At 31.2% G+C, this 22,099-nt stretch overlaps 1 protein-coding gene across 1 annotated transcript; it reads right to left on the reverse strand.

The window, feature by feature from the left end:
• Nucleotides 1-2,140: 2,140 nt before the first annotated feature.
• On the reverse strand, nt 2,141-20,391 carry LOC139874672 (uncharacterized). The gene is made up of 7 exons (XM_071862079.1): nt 20,132-20,391; nt 4,098-4,155; nt 3,914-4,031; nt 3,734-3,794; nt 2,803-2,990; nt 2,486-2,712; nt 2,141-2,398 (listed from the first exon to the last, which is right to left on the reverse strand). Exons 1-7 carry the CDS (start codon nt 20,389-20,391, stop codon nt 2,141-2,143), a joined length of 1,170 nt encoding a protein of 389 aa, XP_071718180.1.
• Nucleotides 20,392-22,099: the final 1,708 nt, after the last annotated feature.

Genomic DNA, 22,099 nt, shown 5'->3' on the forward strand with positions numbered 1-22,099 from the left:
TTTCTTCATGTTTTGTGAAGTAAAATTTAGCCCGATTTAGAGTTTAGGGTTTAGGGTTTAGGGTTTAGGGTTTAGGGTTTGGTGTTTTGGGTTTATTCCATAAACCCAAAACATCAAACCCTAAACCCTAAACCCTAAACCCTAAATTCTAAACCGTTCGTGTTAAAAACTCAATCTAAATCCTAAATCTAAACCCTAAATCTAAACCCTAAACCGTAAATTTCTAAACCCTAATATCTAAACCCTATAAACCCTAATATCTAAACTTTAATATCTAAACCCCAATAGCTAAAACCTCAAAATACGCTCGAAAAATACGATAATTGTTAAATATTACTTCTTCGAGCGTTTTCCCGCCAAAATAAAAACATTTATCACAAAGTGTCTCTACTAAATGTTCATATTTTCATCTCATCTATAATGTTCGTGAACAAAGTTTTTTCAAAAAACAAAAAAAAAAAGTTTTTGCTTCTCCCCGCTTCCCCCCGAATGGTTACTTCTCTCTTGATCTTACCACTATATCTATATATATATATATATATATATATATATATATATATATATATATATATATATATATATATATATATATATATATATATATATATATATATATATATGTATGTATGTATGTATGTATGTATGTATGTATGTATGTATGTATGTATGTATGTATGTATGTATGTATGTATGTAACATACAAAGGTTAAGCAACACACATGCAAATAACAACACCCCAAACATGCTATCTACCAACTAGCATACAAGTACAAAAAATACGAGGATTGGCGGCTATACGGGCACACGACCCTAGCCGATTGGGCTAGAGTCTACCGACAGGCCTTCCTGTTGAATCAGTACACAGAAAACAGGATATGAACCCAACCTCCCTTGGCTCGATTGACCTCATACACACAAAAATAAGCATGCAATATCCAACTAACATGCTAACCATTATCTAAACATAAAAATATTATCATAATAAAGCATGGTAAAAAGTAAAACACAATAGCATAACATGCTACTTAAACTCTATTCGGAGATAGACCCACTCACCAATTACCAGCACCAGCTCAGCTATCTAACTTCTGAGCTTCTGAGCTTCTTCCTTGTTCTTATCGCCTGAGAACAATATAAACCAGGTTAGTATAGTGCTCTAATTAATATTAGACACACGTGTAGCATAACGACTAAATACTGACACTTTTCATAAAATTTCCCCAAACTGCCCATTTCGGTAGTCTATCATAGATAGTAGGCCGACTGTCTAGAAAAACTACCGACTGTCCAGAGACAATCGGTCGACTGTCTAGACAAACTACCGACTGTCTAGAACTATCGACTATCCTCCAAAAGACAAACTACCGATTGTTCAGAGACAATTAGCCGAATGTCTAGATAAACTTCGGCTGTCTAGAAAAACTACCGGGTGTCCAAAGATAGTCGACCGACTGTGTTCTTGAGCTGCAGCAACAGCAACAAGCATACGAGTTTCACCCAAAAATCACCAAATCTCGATTCTGGACTCGATTTTGACCTCAAAACCTACCACATCTTGTTTATAAAACATTTTGGAACATTAACCCACAATATTTTCGTACAAACAACATCAAAATCAAGCAATTTGACCCAAAATCACCTTTTTAACAAAACCTCACATGAACACCCAATTAAACACTGATTTGGACATGAAAATGCCCGATTCTTACCTTGTTTCGACTCTAGAATTCACTTGAAACAGATTTCTAACTTGAATCAAACACAAAAACGAGATTAGATGATTAGGGTTTCAAAGAGGGTGAAGAGTTAGGTACGCGAGGATTTTTGGTGAATTTTGTAGAATGTGACCAAATGAAGCAGATATAAAACACTTATTTGGGTTAAAACTCATACCCCACAACACACGGGTGTTTACCAGTTATATGATATCTTTCGTATTTCATTAGACGGCCCTTACAGAGTTAAAATTAAATAAACAAACATGTTTTGTGACCCTTATCACAAATTGGTCTTAACCAAATAATCAAATAACACTAATTATAATATAAAAATAAAGCACTTATAACCACAAATATAAACCTAAGGGCAAAGTATTCATCTTATGTCGAACCCAGGTTTCTGTCGGTTACAATCCACCCCCTTAAAGAGATTCTGTCCTCGAAATCTGGTCTAGGTCAAACAGATGAGGGCAACGATTCTTCATCAACTCTTCTGTCTCCCACGTAAAGTGAGACCCAAAACCGTGCTTCCATTCAATCAACACCATTGGAATATGTTTCTTTCTCAATTTTGTTAATTTACGATCAAATATACGGATCGGTTCCTCAACCAATTTCTTACTCAGGTCATCCTTCAAATCCCCTAACGGTACAATATGAGTATCATCATCGACTTTACACTTACGCAGATAGCACACGTTGAAAGTATTATGAATTCCTGCTAACTCAGGCGGAAGATCTAAAACCACTGTCTGATCATTCAAAACCTCACTAATCGGAAACGGTCCAATAAATCTCGGCGCAAGCTTACCACGTTTACCGAATCTGATAACCCCTTTCCACGGCGATGCTTTCAGATATAAACGATCACCCACGCTAAAGGTTACCAGACGTCTACGCGGATCAGCATACAATTTTTGTCTGTCTCTGGCGGCTTTCAACTTTTCTCTCGTAATAGCATCTTTTTCGGCTGTCTTTTGAACAATTTCGGGACCTTCAAAATGTTTCTCTCCAGCTTCTAACCAATAATTCGAAGTTCTGCAAGGATGACCGTACAATATTTCATAAGGCGGCATCCCTATACTCAAATGATAAGAGTTGTTATACGCTAATTCAACCAACGACATATGTGAATGCCACGAACCACCATATTCTAGCACACAAGCCCTCAACATATTCTCTAGAGTCTGTATTGTTCTCTCTCTCTGACTATCTATCTGAGGATGATAAGTTGTACCCAAATTAGCACGTGTACCCAGATTATGTTGTAGACTGTTCCATAAATTTGACACAAATCTATAATCTATGTCTGACACAATCGATAACGACACACCATGTCGACTAACGATCTCTTTCACATATAACTCGACCAAATCACTTTACGACGTTGTTTCACGGGTAGCCAGAAATTGAGCACTCTTGGTCAACTGGTCGACTATCACCCATATCATATCATGTCTTTTCTGAGTTTAATGTAATTTGGTTACAAAATCCATCGTATATGTTTCCACTTCCATTCAAAGATTTCTAAATGGTGTAACGAACCATACGATTTTTCATGTTCTTCTTTCACTTACACACATATATAACATTTTTCAACAAAACTAGCGATGTCTATTTTCATAGTCGGCCACCAATACACAATTTTCAAGTCATGATACATTTTATTACTGCCTGGATGTACAATCGGTCTGGATTTATGAGCTTCTGTCAAGATCAAATCCCTTAATTCTCCAATCATAGGCACTCAAACACGGTTATGATAGGTCTTAAGTCCACGTGAATCGTCGGTTAGGTCAAATTTTTATTTAGTTATAAGTTTAGATTTAACATGTTCATCTTCCAAAGCACAGGCTTGAACAGTTTTTAACTGGTCAATCAAATTTGAAGTAACCTCTAAATGAAGAAATTTCACATTCTCACAAAATTTTTTACAACTTAACGTATATGAAACGACGTTCGCTTTACCCGGATGGTATTTAATTTCACAATCATAGTCTTTAATCAATTCTTGCCATCGTCTCTGATGCATATTCACTTCTTTCTGTGAGAAAATGTACTGCAAACTCTTGTGACCTATACAAATAACACAATGGTTTCCATAAATTAGTGTCTCCACAATTTCAGAGCAAACACTATTGCAGCCATTTCAAGATCATGCACTAGGTAAATGTTCTCATTAATTTCCAACTAACGTGAGACGTAGGCAATTACTTTGTCACTTTGCATCAATACACAACCCAACTCGGCTAATGAAGCATCACAGTATACCACAAAATCATCTAAACGCTCTGGTAAAGTTAACACTGGTGCCTGACACAATAACTGTTTCAACGTCTGAAAAATCTTGTCTTATTCATCACTCCATCAAAAGGCTACGTCTTTTCGAGTCAACTTAGTCAATGGACCCACAATTTTCGAGAAATCTTCGATAAACCTGCGATAATATCCAGCAAATATTAGAAAACTCTTAATCTCAGTCGAACCCTCGGAGAATTCCAATTCATTACTGTAATGACCCGGAAAATTTCGTCTTATTTTTAACTTAAATCTATAAATGATTTCATAATTCAGACGATAAGCAAAATCTGTTATCCCGAATCTCAAAAATTTTTAAACTATTTATATGGATTCAATTATCCTTCGACTGTTTCCGACGATTCACGAACAACTAATTGTAAATAGATACATTATCAATCTATATATATATATATATATATATATATATATATATACATATATTTGTATATTAATATAAAAATTATTACATTATTAGCATTATTATTTTTATAGTTATTAATATCATTATTAATATTAATATTAATATTATAATTAGTAGTAAAATTTTGACTTTAGTTATTATTATGATTATTAATATTATTATCATAATTATTATTACCATTATCATTATCATTATCATTAATAATTAATATAGTTATTATTATTAATATAAAAATAATACCATTTATAATTATTATCATGAATAATAATTTATCATTATTATTTATTATTTCTATTATTATTATCAATATTATTACTTTTATTATTATTAATAATAATATCAAATTATTATTATTAATATATTTATTAATAATTAATATCAATTAAAAATATATTAAAAAGTCAAATAAAATGTACTGATTATATAAATCTATTTATTTTTTTATATATATATCGTGATCAGCTTTTAATTTTTTTTATCATCGTGGACTGCTTTTTATTTTTTTTATTCTATGCATGATTGATCAAATCCTGTCTCTAAACTTGTTTAAATAATGAATTCAGTAGCACATCACAGTAGAGTATAAATTTTATATAAATAACTTCATTTAATTGAGAAATTAAATTAAATTTCAAGAAAACAACTCGATATACCTCTGTTCTTCCACTTTTTAGCCAAAAATCGAATTCGATTCCAATTTCAAAATCTAAAAATGCAGTTGTGTTAGTAATCCTTTGAGCAAACTATCTGCAAAGTTTCAGATCTTAATTATTATCATTGTTATTAGTATTAGTATCATTTTATATTTATAAGTATTATTATTAATGTTATCATTATTATTATTACTAATGTGACTATCTTTATTAGTATTATTATTATTAAAAAGTATTATCATTATTATCATTTTATAAAAATTATTATTTTTGCTATCATTAAAACTATATTATTATTATTATTATTATTATTATTATTATTATTATTATTATTATTATTATTATTATTATTATTATTATTATTATTATTATTAGTATCATTATGAATATTACCATTATCATTATGAATATTATTATTATTGTTATTACAAAATAATACAACTCTTTATTCATTATCATTATTAATATCATTTTATCCAATAAATACTTATATATAGGATATATATATATATATAAAAGTATATATATAGAAATATATAACAATTGAAATATATATAAACTTATTCGATTACGAGTATATGTGTTAATATATATACTTGATATAGGTTCTTGAATCCGAGATCAACTCTGCACTTGTTCAGTGCCATCATATGCGTAATTATTACGAAATACAGTATCGTGAGTTTTCATAGCTTCCTTTTTATATATATTTTTGGGCTGAGAATACATGCAATGTTTTATATCTGTTTTACAAAATAGATACAAGTATTAAACTTAATTCTACTTGGGTTAGAATCACAAATATTCCCCTAGCTTGGTAACGTAATCTATTGATCTCTGTACCGTAGGCGCGAATCCTATTGATAGATCTATCGGGTTTGACAACCCCATCCGGGCTAGTCGCGCTAGCAGTCAATGGATGTTTAGTACTTCGAGATTATTTATCGCACTTGATTCGGTGCTCTATAGACATCAGGGGTATTCATTATTATATTATTATCGTTAAGGCTTGTTACCAGGTGTCCATGGTTGTAGAATCTTTTTATTACACTGCGGTGTAAGGATATTTATGGAAACTGAAATCTTGTGATCTATTACTATTATCAAAATCATTAATTATGACAAACCTATGAACTCGCTCAACCTCGTGTTGATTTTTTAAGCATGTTTATTCTCAGGTACTTTTTGCTTCTGCTGTAAAACTTTGCTGTTACATAGAAGTCAAGCCAAGCACTGGAACCAGAGTTAACATCGCCGTTAATGGTTTTTGACGGGGTGTTAAAGTTGGTATCAGAGCGTTGGTCTTAGCGAACCAGAATTTGCATTAGTGTGTCTAACCAGTAGTTGTTAGGATGCATTTGTGAGTCTGGACTTTGACCGTACGTGTTTATTTTAAATTTTACTTATCATTTCTTGCCGAAAAATTTCAACTTATTTTTAAGTCAATTCTCTATATGATTGAATGCTTTCGACTCGATAAGCAAACTTGTTATTATGAGTCTCAAAATTTTGAAAGGTTTTATGAAGTCATTTTATGTGACTAAATTATATTCTAATATTCCTATATTATTTATTAAATAAAAAGGTGTGACTATGTGTTTGTACGTTCCTACGTATAACGTTTTTATTCGATGAATCGTCTCGGTTTCCAAACCAACGATTAGACTTTCAAGATTTCCAAATCCGAATTATTTTAATACGATATTCTGATGTCGTATGATTTAATAAAATATTCCTATGTTTTATTTCTTGAATTATTATTCTTCTCGCATATTTAATTTGCGTAGCGGTATTTTTCTCAGATCGCGCTCGTTTAATTGTTCGGGCCAATTTATAAAATCAAATTTTGATGAGTGGGTCATCTAGGCCATGTTGGCTGAAATTCTCATGGATAACCCAGATTTATAGGGTGCATTAAAGTCTAGTCTACTGCCTGACCTATAGCTTTAAAATATTATTACTTGCATTATACATATACATATCTCTTATTCTGTCATTCCGGGAGGAACTCCCATTGTGGTTCACAATATTCTATAACTCACGCGCATTATCTTTATAAGATCACCTCGGTTGGTGAAACCGAGGGATGTCAATCATGATTTCTGAAATTCTTGACATTCTTATGTCATCTATCCTGGTTTTGTGTATTACGTATGTATTACCTGAAATGTCATCCCTGATTTTTGAAATTTATATATTTGTTACTACTCATACTCATACGTATATAGCCTCCTTGTTATATCACGTACCTATATGCCCTATGTCTTTATGCATTGGTTTGTGAATCGAAAAATGTCATTATTGACTCATAAAGATTCTTGATAACTCAAAGACATTATAATGTCATCACTATTCATATTCATTACTTTTAAATTTTTTGATTTCTCGTTATTTTTTATCATTAAACTGTGATGACCCGAAAATTTTCGACCAAATTTAAATTTAATCTTATATGATTTCGATACGATAAGCAAAGTCTGTTAAACTGAATCTCAAAATTTTTGAACCATTCAAGTACCCTTCGATTTTCTCAACGATTCGCGAACAATTATATGTAAATAGATACATATATATACTATAACTTGAAAACGTAACAAAGTTTTCATTGCATAATACCGTACATTAAACTTATTGGTTTATATATCTAATTGAATATATATTATTTCAAGTTATTTAGTAAACGATAGTAACATTCGATTATTGATTTGATTGATATTTAGATAACTTAACTAAAACGTTTAAGATGAACCAGTAAAACACTAATTTGATAAAGTATTTTCAAATTGCTACAGTACCCAAAATGCTACAGTGTTTTCGAAAATCACTATTTGCTACAGTAAAATTTACTTTGCTACAGTAAAATTTACTTTGCTACAGTAAAATTTACTTTGCTACAGTAAAACACTATTTTAAAAATGTATTTTACCAAATAGTGAGACGATGATTTATAGAAGTAAATGACCAAAATACTCGAAAGTTTAAGATATACTTTGAGTGGTATAGTTTAGGAATAATTTAAGGCTATATTTTAACAAAGGTACGAGTCACGAAATGTAAAATGCAAGTTTTATCAGCGTACGAAAGGACATTCGAGAAACCGGAACCGGGACATAAGTCAAGTAACAGCGTACGACTTATCGGAACAAAAGTTACAAGTTAACTATGCACGTAAATATAATATAATATATAAATAATTATATAAATTAAATATAATATATATTATATTTAAATATGTCGACAAACTAAAATACAAAATGATTGTGAGCTGGAAAAAGAGGCCATGCGATCGCATGGCCATTGTGCCTCAGACCCATGCGATCGCATGGGAAGGCTGGGCAGGCAACCTCTATAAATTCAGTCGAATTCTTCCATTTTTTTTACACATATATTACTCCGTATTTATTATTATTATTATTATTATTATTATTATTATTATTATTATTATTATTATTATTATTATTATTATTATTATTATTATTATTAAGATTAATATTATTATTAATCTTATTATTATTATTAGTAGTATTAATATTATACATAAAATACTACGACGAGGTCTTGAGCGTGTCACTTTCAAAACGAGTTTCCGAGCGAGCTAGAGCTAAGGAAAATATGGGTTATTACCAAGGAGGTTATGGGTAATGTTCGGGGGTATTTTTGTGAAGCAAACCTCGTGTTTATCATCTCCGATGCATCTACGTGCTTTCCTACAATATTGTATATCAATATTTAACTGTGAGTTTCATATGATCCCTTTTACTCAATATATTTTTGGGCTGAGAATACATGCGCAGTTTGATAAACTGTTTTACTAAATGGATACAAATACTAAAACTGATTTTGTGTGAGTTTCATAAGATCCCTTTTACTCTCTACATTTTTGGGCTGAGAATACATGCAAATGCTTTATTAACCGATACACAATATTTATATGTGTGAGTTTCATTTGCTCCCTTTTTAATTGCTTTTGCAATATATATTTTTGGGCTGAGAATACATGCACTTTATTTTAAAAACACAATGGATACAAGTACATACTTAATTCTACACTGAGTTTGAACCGAAAATCCCTTAGCTTTGGTAACTAGTAACTGCCAGTTATAAGAACTGGTGGGCGCGAGTAGTAGTATATGGATCCATAGGGCTTGATATCCCCATCCGAGCTAGAGCGCTAGCCTTTTAACGGACGTATGCTATTTGAGAAGCGTACACGTTGGTTTGCGTGTATTATTAAGATGATTATACAAAGGGTATAAAATATATATACGTTAAGTTTAGTTACCATGGTGCTCAATTTCGTAGAATATTTTGATAAACGTTTCTGGATGAAACAACTGAAAACTTGTGATTCACCTTTACATACAGATTATGCGAAACACTAAAACTATGAACTCACCAACCTTTGTGTTGACACTTGTTAGCATGTTTATTCTCAAGTTCCCTTGAAGTCTTCCGCTGTTTGCTTATATGATAGACAAGCTATGTGCATGGAATCTTACATGGCATATTTTTCAAGAAAACGTTGCATTCACCAATTCATCACCATGTACCTTATTTAGACTGCATTGTCAACGGAAGTACTGTTGTAAACTATTATATAAGGTGATTGTTTATATGTAGAAATCATCAGATGTCGAAAACCTTTGATTTAATATTCATTTATGGTGTGCCTTTTCAAAAGAATGCAATGTTTATAAAACGTATCATATAGAGGTCAAATACCTCGCAATGAAATCAATGAATGACGTATTCGTCCAAATGGATTTGGAGCGATCGTCACATAAACTTTCTTGACGGGTGGCGTCTACAAAACTCTAGAATGGAAGAGTTTGGATTACCGATTTAAAGGATCCTATAGCTCAAGCCCTTAGACCTGAATAGGCCATTACGAATTGAAAGTCTTTAATCGAAAGTTTATCTGATTACATACTTATCATTTTTAATCTAGACACGTCATAATGCAGTTATTGCATAAATGGAGTATAGACAAATCATATCTATCCCAATAGACTTTGTCCAACACTTTTCCTAAATTTCCTCCGTAAATTACGAAATCTCTTTGCTATATATACGTATTCGAGGAGACAGAGATATCATTCAGTATTCAACACCCATCTCATATCGAAAAACCCTTTATTCGATCATATAATATGGATTTCTCACTTGATTCCTCGAACTCCTCGAGCTCCAATGGCAGCGTAACCGGAATGAACTAACCAATTAGTCATCATCTTTTCTGGATGAATTGGGGGTGGGTTCGTAGTTGACTTAATCAATGGAGAAGTGAAGAAGGTAATCCTTTTCACCCACCACATTGCCCTATTGGCGAATAACCTGAAGCACTTACCGGCGAACCAATCCGGAACACCATTTTCACCTTATTTCCAGAATATCCTGCCACAAGTATATAATATCTAGAATTCTAGATCTTATTCATCCACTCGTCTGAACCGCCAACCATCCCGGTGTGATAGAAGAATCAACGAGCTTTGCGCTCGAGTGGTGGCTTTGGAGAATATGATGCACAACTTGCAAGCATCACAAGCATCACAGGCACCACCAGTATCAGCAACAGCAACACCACCAGCAGTACCACCAACATCACCAACACCGCAAGCACTGTAAAATGTGCTCACCACAAGCTCTTAAAACTCCGCAATCACTGTAGAAATCATCACCACAATCACCAATGAGTATGTTGTAATAACGAGTTATGAAGTATTAACCCATTATTTCCAAAGAATTTATATATTATATATACGAATCCTGGAAAAAAAAACCATAATGTATCTTTTCGTACTAAGCTATTACGTCTGAATTTTAAAGGGCAAGTACTACTCGGTTAAATCATATTACTAATATGCTATGATGTACATCCTTCGTTAACGACTTGACCATCTTTAACTACAATCTCTGTTTCAACTCAATGAATTCCATTTCATAATAAGCCAAGTGTATTATTCAAATACATGTTTGATTGTATACTTTCATTTTTGAAGTACTCGAAACTTTTTCGTGCCTTGCGAAGTTCACAAGGATTCCACGAGCATCAACATCATATACGGAGGTATATCAATAACAATGAACGATAAAGTATTGATTCATAACTTCATTAAAGAAATATTCCGCAATGATTAGGTAATCTCTCAAGTTTTGAAGAATATTTATTCTCGTTCCAACCGCAAATCAAATGAGTTTAATATTATATTACTCATTAAATCTATATTATATATGAAGAATACATATATGACTGTATATCTTCATAAAGATTATAACTAAAAATTCTTTTGTACAAACTGTTAATTGTAAAAATATTTTAACGGGTAGGTAATACCTGAGAAATATTTATATCTCACATTAATATGTTACACCGTACATTCTTCAATTTTGATTCAACATTCATTTACACTACTTACATTCACAAGATATATGTATTCGTTCACTAAAGAACAATTATTTTCATACAAATGCAATTACATATTCTGATTCTGACAAATCAGAATTCAAGTCAAGATTTAACAAATGGCATCACTCTTAGATTCCTACATCTTTCAAAGCTATACTTTGACTTCAAAAATGTGTTAGAACATCACTTCTATTCATAAAACCCAGAGAAAAATATTCGCATCATTCAAAATTCACAATGAATTCATCTTAAACATCATATGTATCTTGACGATTACCATCTGCGTTCAAACTCTTCGAAATTCTTGAACACACCTCAGATTGATAACCAATGATTCAGATATGTTAACGTTGTGAATGATGACGAAGCAGCAAAAACTATAGATGGTCTTAATGGCCAAAAGCTTGATAATAAAGAATGAAGTGTTGGAAACGCTCAATTGAAGATTTGGGACTGGAAAACGGATTGAGCAAACCATGAAGGAGGCTGTGGACAAATCACAAGGACTAAACCTATACCCAAAAAATCTAGATGATTCGATTTCTGATGGAAATCACAGAAGATCTCTTTACGCATTCTAAATCCTTACAGAAAATTTTCCTCATTATCCTTCGACTTTAAATATTTTGAAAATTCTAAGGTATCATCGTATCTTTCGTTATAAATATCTTCGATATTTCTGAAGATATCTTCATAATGATTCTTGTCCAAAATTAGTTATCTCTTCACATCATAAAGGAAACTGTTTTAGTTTCTATCCTTCTGTAAAATTTGAGTTTAAATTATGAATGATTTCTGGAGAAGTGTTGGGAATTGAAGCATGAGTTAGTATAATATAATGACGTCGGGCCAACGTGATTATATTACAGTAAGTCATGCTAAATTTTAATGGAACATGATGACTCACAGACCTTACAATCATCATGTGCCATGTTACATGACTCTCACATTCTACTTAATCTCTGAACATATCAAGAAAATATATTCTTGATAGTTCTATCCTCAGTAATTCTGGTAATTTAACAAGTCAAATCTTGTTATTACATTTTTTCTGCTTAGTATATTATGATCATTCGAAATTTCATACCTACGAATTCTGGACCATTACCTGTTGTACTTAAAGTTAAGAAGAGAAAACAAAAGCATGGAACTCCGAAATATAAGGGAAAATATAAAGCCCGATAACAACACAAAATTTACAAACCGTGTATATCAATACGTAGAGCAACATAAAGACACGTGAGAATTAAACACATTATAACCCCAAGGTAATAGTAGAAGAAAATAAATTCCTCTGGTGGTAGATGAAAAAGAAGAATGACAGAAATGATAGCCAGGAAAATATCAAGAATCAGAACTGGATTAAGCATGTTCACAATCTTTTGGAAGTATGAATTGTGAAAGAAAGTATAGAAGTGGTGAAGATAATGAAACGGAAGAAGCTAATTTATAGCGAAATTCCAGACACGGTAATCGAGACAATTTACCGCATTTAATCAAAGAAAATCCTAATTTCCTTAATCACTGGAGAATCAAATCTTATAGATTACGAAGATTTTCTTTAAATCTCTTGAATTCCGGAAAACGACTATAACTACGTCAAAATTCAAGACGAATCTTTATTTCCTCATTTCAATCTTTTACGATAGCTTCGTTTATACTCTTCCTATAACCGAATCAATTTATCCATATTATTCAAAGGTGATATGTCACGACCCTACTTTTTCCGTTATCTTTTCCGTTAATTATTTAACGACCGTTAACTGTTATTTGTGCTACGTCATTTCTATGGCCTATATTATTATATTAATAATAATATATTAATTATTAAGTGTTATGTGAATAATTGTATTCATATTTTAATTTATACGTTTCTACGTGTCGCGGATTTCTATCCGGCGAATCTTTTCGGTTTTCATACCAACGGTCGCGTTTTTGGGATATTTAAATCCTAATTATTTTAATTATGATATTTTATGATCATATAATTATATATGGTATTTATATTTATTTTTCGTCGCGCGTTTGTTATCTTTCCGAATTTTTAATCGCGTAAGTACGTTTTCGCGTTTCGGGACTTGTTCGAGCTTTCGGGCCACAAGTTTTTACATATTTAGCAAGATTGGGCCATGGGGCCCACCCCATGACCCCTCATTCGGCCGAGACACCAAGGGAGGGGAGTAAAACTCCCTTGATTTTTATTTTTGGAGTATTATTTCCATCCCACTTTTTATTAAACCTAATTTCCTTTTTTTGGTGCTCTCTCCCTCTCCTCTTCCTCTTTGCTGTCGCCAACCATCATCATAACATCATCATCTTCATCAATTTTCATAGCTTGGATCAAGGATTGTTATACATCAACGCGTTCCTCGTTCCGTTCTCTACGCGATTATACTTCTCGTTTCTTGATTAGGGTATAAACCCTAACCCTAGAACTTTTAATTTTTCCTTAATTTTCTGTATTTTGATGATTTATTAATAGTATGATGATTATTAGTTGTTGTAATGTTGATTGTATGCGTAGAATTGCTCGTTTACATATGTTTTCGGTTTGATATAATTTGGACAGCAGCTTTTTCATGTGTTTCTGACTTTGTAACTGATATAAAAGTTAAAATAAAGTATATAAATGAGTTCCTCTCATCAATACATTAATTTTAGACACCGGATTCATGTCGTTTCGATTCCCGGAACCCTAGTTATGATCAAAGTGGTATTTTGTTAAGATTGAATGTGATTTTGGTATGAACCAGGTTTGGTCCGACTTTGTGACCATATTTGGTGACTTTAGGGTGTGTTAGTGTGTTAGGACTGATGGTGGGGTGAACTTTCATGTCCGGGTCATCTCAATCCGAGCCACGAATCACCCGTTACGTCCAAAACACGTTTTTGATTGAATTGAAGTCCAAGTGGTGTATTGGCTGTATAATACGACTTTTGGACTGTTCTTGGGGTGTTCTTGAGTGTACCAAAGTGTCGGGTGGTTTACTTAGGCGAAGATATATGTAAGGCTCGCCGAAAACCGACACCCGGGGCTCAGGATACGACCCGATGAACTTTTGATTTAAAACTTTTGATTAATTATTAAACTTAGGATATAAATAATGGATTTCATTATAATTTAATTACTTATGATAAAAAAAAGGTAATTATTATTATTTACAACTTATGATATATATTTATTATATCATTTAATTAATATTTATGATTTAATTAACTTTTTAATTAAACATATGATTAATAATACTTCATTATTAATGGAAAAATACTTATGATAAGTATTAAACTTATATTATGAGATTATTATAATAAGATTTATAATAAGGATTAAATAATTATTTAATTATTATAAGACTTAGTTATTATTTAATTATAATTTAATTATTAAATACTTATGATTTAATAATTATAATTAGAAACTTATGATATGATTAATAATTCATTATTAATTAATAATACTTATGATATGATTTAAAAATAATTATTAATTAATAATACTTACATCATGACTAATATTTAATTAATTAATTAAATACTTATGTTATATTAATTATATCATTTAAACTTATATTAACTTTAATAATTCATTTTAATTTAATTAAACTTATGTTATGACATAATTAGACATATTTAACTTTAATAAACGTTATAACTTATATTATTATTATAACTTACACTTTTAAAATTAACGTTGACCATGTTTGACCAAGGTTGACTTTTGAGTTGACTTTTGGTTGACTTTGACTTTCAGTTGACTTTTGTTGACTTTCTAATTAGGGAAACTTTCCTAACTTATAAAATTTTCTAAAATAGCAACTTTCTAAATTTGGAAACTTTCCAAAAATAGAAACTTTTCAAAAATAGAAACTTTCCAAAGATAGAAACTTTCCAAAAATGGAAACCTGCTAAAAATAGAAAGTGTGTGTCCGTAAGCTGTTCCAATCAAACCGATGCATATTGAGTATTATTTTATGATTACTTGAAACATGTACAATAGCTATCATACTAAGACTTGACCTAAGTTAGTTATTTATATCGACCTGCTTTATTTATAGGTCGACGTTGTGATCATTCTTGATCACTGTACTACATTCGCTGTTCGCTTAATTGTGTTGGTTACTTCATTACTATTAAGGTGAGTTATAGTCCCGTTTTTACATACTTTTCAAAGTATATTTTTGGGATGTGATTACATGCATTTTATTTCACGTTTAGACACAAGTGACAATTAAATTTAAATTATTCATTGTGAGTTGGACAAAAATATTCCCTAGTCTGATAACTGTAATCATTGGTTTCTACCGGTGAACGCGAATCCTACGGATAGATCTATCGGGTTTGACAACCCCATTTCGAGCTAGTCGCGCTAGCAATTTATAATCGAAATGTTCAGTACTTCGTATTTTGTTGTAGATACACTGTCCAGTGTATATTTTTATTTATTGTGTTTGGCAAGGGTAAATAAAGGGTTAATTGGTTACCAGGTGGCTCATTGATAATGGAATAATGTTTAATGTTTTCTAACATTTTTAAATCTTGTGGTCTAAAGTTTATTCAATTATTTAAACCTATAATTCACTCAACCTTTGTGTTGACAGTTTACTCGCATGTTTTCACAGGTACTTGAGTTTATGTGATGCTTCCGCTGTGTTTAGAAGAGTCTGCATGCATTTGGGCAGATTTTTATGAAATAATTTATGAAACTTTGGCTTGCATTCGGTTTTTGAATAATTAATACTTGTGGGTTGCTGACAATGTTTTTGTGTCAACTTTGGATTATTAATATGTTGGGTTACTTTTAAACTACATATTTTGGTATGCTTTCCTTTTTGGGAAACTTTTGAAATAAAAGAATGCAATGTCATTTATTAAATTCATTTAAGTTCGATCAAGCTGTGGGACCAAGTGAAGGAGCCGTTAAGTGTTTTGACGGGGCTATCACATGATAAAACTCTATTTATCAACTCATATTTCATCATGAAAATATTCTTATTGTTAGTCATGACGACCTCGATCAAATTTCGGGATGAAATTTATTTTAACGGGTAGGTACTGTAATGACCCGAAAAATTCCGTCTTATTTTTAACTTAAATCTATAAATGATTTCATAATTCAGACGATAAGCAAAATCTGTTATCCCGAATCTCAAAAATTTTTGAACTATTTATATGGATTCAATTATCCTTCGACTGTTTCCGACGATTCACGAACAACTAATTGTAAATAGATACATTATCAATATATATATATATATATATATATATATATATATATATATATATATATATATATATATATATATATATATATAAACTACACTATATTTGTATATATACATATAAATTATTACATTATTAGCATTATTATTTTTATAGTTATTAATATCATTATTAATATTAATATTATAATTAGTAGTAAAATTTTGACTTTATTTATTATTATGATTATTAATATTATTATCATAATTATTATTACCATTATCATTATCATTAATAATTAATATAGTTATTCTTATTAATATAAAAATAATACCATTTATTATTATTATTATCATGAATAATAATTTATCATTATCATTTATTATTTCTATTATTATTATCAATATTATTACTTTTATTATTATTAATAATATTATCAAATTATTATTATTAATATATTTATTAATAATTAATATCAATTAAAAATATATTAAAAAGTCAAATAAAATGTACTGATTATATAAATCTGTTTATTTTTTTATATATATATATCGTGATCAGCTTTTAATTTTTTTTTATCATTGTGGACTACTTTTTATTTTTTTTTTATTCTGTGCTTGATTGATCAAATCTTGTCTCTAATCTTGTTTAAATAACAAATTCAGTAGCACATCACAGTAGACTATAAATTTTATATAAACAACTTCATTTAATTGAGAAATTAAATTAAATTTCAAGAAAACAACTCGATATACCTCTGTTCTTCCACTTTTTAGCCAAAAATCGAATTCGATTCCAATTTCAAAATCTAAAAATGCAGTTGTGTTAGTAATCCTTTGAGCAAACTATCTGTAAAGTTTCAGTTCTTAATTCTTCAAAACAAGTTCGAATTTCAGAGTCAAAGTTTCAATTCAAAGAGTCAAACGATTTGTTTTTGGTAAAATTTGAGTTTTCTGTTGTGTTTTAAGTTAAATTAACAATCCAGAAAGTTTCTAGGAATGATTTGCTAACTATCTTGTGTAGAAATCAGTAGCTAAAACAGCCTTAAATTCGAAAACAAGTATTGAGTTCGTGTTCTTCAAAAACGAGCTGTAATATTTTTTTTTATTTTCTTTTCTGTAAATCAAGTAACACAACTGGTTGTTTATAATACAATTTCTATAATTAATTAAATCAAGTATTTTGTTATCATGTTTATGGTGTCCATTAATCAAATCGAGTTTGAGAAGATGATAATAAACGAAACCAGATATCGGGTTAAATAGAATTAAAATAGGAAATAATACAGAATGACACGAAGCAGAGGAATGGTTAGGATTGTTTGCGGGTTAGCGAGAGGTCACGGGTTCGAGTCCCGTCTTGGGCATTTTTTTAAAAGGACTCCTAAGGTAGTTTTCATTTCTTATATTAATATTATTATGACAATTATTATTATAGGTATTATTATTATTATTATTATTATTCTTGTTATTATTGTTATTGTTCATTTATTATTATTATTACAAGTATTATAATTATTATTATTACTATTATTACTAAAATATGTATTATTATTATCATTATGATTAAAATTATTATCATTATTATTATCATTTTAAATATTATTATCATTATTATGATTAGAATTATTATTATTATTATTATTTTGAAAACAATACAAATTATTATTATTATCATTGTTATTAGTATTAGTATCATTTTATATTTATAAGTATTATTATTAATGTTATCATTATTATTATTACTAATATGACTATCTTTATTAGTATTATTATTATTAAAAAGTATTATCATTATTATCATTTTTATAAAAATTATTATTTTTGCTATCATTAACACTATATTATTATTATTATTATTATTATTATTAATATTATTATTATTATTATTATTATTATTATTATTATTATTATTATTATTATTATTATTATTATTATTATTATTATTATTATTATTATTTTTACTAGTATCATTATGAATATTACCATTATCATTATGAATATTATTATTATTGTTATTACAAAATAATACAACTCTTTATTCATTATCATTATTAATATCATTTTATCCAATAAATACTTATATATAGGATATATATATATATATAAAAGTATATATATAGAAATATATAACAATTGAAATATATATAAACTTATTCGATTACGAGTATATGTGTTAATATATATACTTGATATAGGTTCTTGAATCCGAGGTCAACTCTGCACTTGTTCAGTGTCATCATATGCGTAATTACTACGAAATACAGTATCGTAAGTTTTCATAGCTCCCTTTTTATATATATTTTTGGGCTGAGAATACATGCAATGTTTTATATCTATTTTACAAAATAGATACAAGTATTAAACTTAATTCTACGTGGGTTAGAATCACAAATATTCCCCTAGCTTGGTAACGTAATCTATTGGTCTCTGTACCGTAGGCGCGAATCCTATTGATAGATCTATCGGGTTTGACAACCCCATCCGGGCTAATTGCGCTAGCAGTCAACGGAAGTTCGGTGCTCTATAGACATCAGGGGTATTTATTATTATATTATTATAGTTAAGGCTTGTTACCAGGTGTCCATGGTTGTAGAATATTTTTATTACACTGCGGTGTAAGGATATTTATGGAGACTGAAATCTTGTGATCTATTACTATTATCAAAATCATTAATTATGACAAACCTATGAACTCGCTCAACCTCGTGTTGACTTTTTAAGCATGTTTATTCTCAGATACTTTTTGCTTCTGCTGTAAAACTTTGCTGTTACATAGAAGTCAAGCCAAGCACTGGGACCAGAGTTAACATCGCCGTTAATGGTTTTTGACGGGGTGTTAAAATTACCACTTCTATTTTAGATGAATCCACTTTAATACCCTCGACACAGATAACATGACCAAAAAACTGAACTTCTCTTAACCAGAACTCACACTTAGAAAATTTAGCAAACAGCTGCTCACATTTCAACAGATTCAAAACTTGACTCAGATGTTCAACATGCTCAGCCTCTGTCTTAGAATACACCAATATGTCATCTATAAATACAATCACAAACTTGTCAAGAAATATGCAGCACACTCTATTTATCAAATCCATGAAAACTGCCGGCACATTCGTCAATCCAAACGGCATGACCAAAAACTCGTAATGACCATACCTCATTCTAAACGATGTCTTCAGTATATCTGACTCCGCAATACGAACCTGATGATACCCTGAACGTAAGTCTATCTTCGAGAAATACGAAGCACCCTATAATTGATCAAACAAATCGTCTATTCTAGGTAACGGGTACTTATTCTTCACTGTTCTTTTGTTCAACTCACGTTAATCGATACACAACATTGAACCATCTTTCTTTTTAAAAATTATACCAAAGCACCCCACGGTGAATAACTCGGTCGAATAAACCCACAATCTAACAATTACTGAATCTGTGACATCGTCTCACGGATCTCAGACGGAGCTAAAAGATATGGGACTTTAGCAACTGGAGTAGTTCCCGGAAATAACTTAATTTTATACTCTACCTCTCTTACTGGTGGTAATCCTGGTAACTCATCCGGAAACACTTCAGGAAATTTTGAAACTACGCGGATATCGGCTATCGTTTTCTTTTCTTTCTTAACATCAATCACGTATGCAAGAAACGATTCACAACCCTTCGCTAACGATTTCTTCGCTTTCATTATTGATATTAACGGAAAACCATACCCACCTCATTCCCCTCAAACTACAAGTCGAATACCATCAGTCATATTGAAGGTAATAATTTCCTATCACATTTAATGTTTGCCTTATGGAGGCTCAACCAGTTCATGCCTATTATTACATTAAAGCTACTAATAGGCAACACTAAGTAGGACATAACAAAAGGTCTTCCGTCAATTTCTATGCTAACCCTAGATACATACATTGTAACTAGGATCGTCTTACCATCAGCTACCTCTACTCTTACTGGCTCAGACAACACAATAGCAGGTGACATAAGTTTAGCTCAGAATTCTAAAGACATGAATGTCGTGTTCACATCAGAATAAAAAAAAAATACTCTAGCATGTATTGAGTTGATTAATAACATACCTGTAATCACATCGTCAGTTGCAGTAGCTATCTCAACTAACATGTGAAAATCCCTAGCCTCTGATGATGGAGGGGTCTTCTTCTTCTGCCCACTCGAGGCAGTAGACCCTCCGGCTGATGTTGAACGCGCACCTGAACCTGCCTCGAAAGTAACACTTTTTGACGGATAACTTGCTGCACGACGCCCTGGTTGATGAAAAATCTAGCACACACTACTCGAATATGAGCACACTAGGGACTCGTGCCCAACAACACCACATCTTAAGCACCGTCTCATTGCCTCTGTACACTGACCACCGTGTGAACGTTTACAAATGTGGCACCAATTCCATCGACCTGATTAAGACCCATAACTACTCTGACCACTTACTTTGATCTAAACCCACTGGACTTCTTGGACTTATATCCCGACTGACTCGACGCCTGTCCACCTTGGTGTACCACATTTCCAAACATTCTATTTCTGGCAGCCTTGACATCACTTTCCACCATCTTAGCCATCACAATATCCCGAGACAATGATGTAGCTGACCTCACAAAAATTCTATACTCTGGTAGAATTATATTAACAAAATGTTGAATCCAAGATGATTCATCCAGCACCCACTGCTGAACAAACAACAGCTTATCCATGTACTGTTCTACCACTTCATCAGTTGTCATTTGAGGTGTCATCTTTATGTCTAAGAACTCGGTCTTAATTCGATTCATGTCAAATGAATTAGAGTACTATTTACAAACCTTCCAATGAAATTGTTCCCACGTGATCATGCCTAATTGTTCCTTCAAGAATCCTACCAAACCATAGCCCTACCTTTCAAAACTGACCATCATAAGTAACTCGTAACTCACGCTCACACTAACAGGCTTCAAATACCCGCTCAATTTCTGCAACCAGTTAAGGGTTTCCGTCAGATCAGTACCACCTAAAAATTTTGGGGTTTTAAAATCATGAAAATACTTGTATAAGCACTTCTTTTGAGGTTGGATAAATTATGGTGGACACATCTATATTTGGTACGGGTTCATCATCACTGGGTTTTAGTAAGGAAAAGTGTTTTATGGTGACATATAGTACTGAGGTGGTACTTGGTTTTGCATCGGGTACTGAAATTGGGTCTGGTTCACATTAGGTATTGTTTGGGAGTGAGCGGTTGGAAATCCTAGTGTTGTATCATCATTTCCAAAAAGCCTAGCTAACTCAAGCTCGGTAACCTTATCTTGAGCCTCTTTTAATTTTCTTTCCAACTCATAATTATAACTTTGTTGTTCATCATCTGTTTCATAACCTTCATCAGAGGCTCTGTATGTTCC

This window comes from Rutidosis leptorrhynchoides, chromosome 11 (assembly GCF_046630445.1).
Source record: "Rutidosis leptorrhynchoides isolate AG116_Rl617_1_P2 chromosome 11, CSIRO_AGI_Rlap_v1, whole genome shotgun sequence".
NCBI lineage: Eukaryota > Viridiplantae > Streptophyta > Magnoliopsida > Asterales > Asteraceae > Rutidosis > Rutidosis leptorrhynchoides.

Bases quoted from the DNA above. Each gene is read 5' to 3' on its own strand.
- LOC139874672 (XM_071862079.1), bottom strand. From the start codon at position 20,391: ATGAAAGCGAAGAAATCGTTAGCGAAGGGTTGTGAATCGTTTCTTGCA. The intron at 4,032-4,097 runs GTAGCCTTTTGA...TTATTGTGTCAG, and splicing joins CTAAGTTGACTCGAAAAGAC to GCACCAGTGTTAACTTTACC. The intron at 2,399-2,485 runs GTTTTGAATGAT...TATCTGCGTAAG, and splicing joins GACCGTTTCCGATTAGTGAG to TGTAAAGTCGATGATGATAC.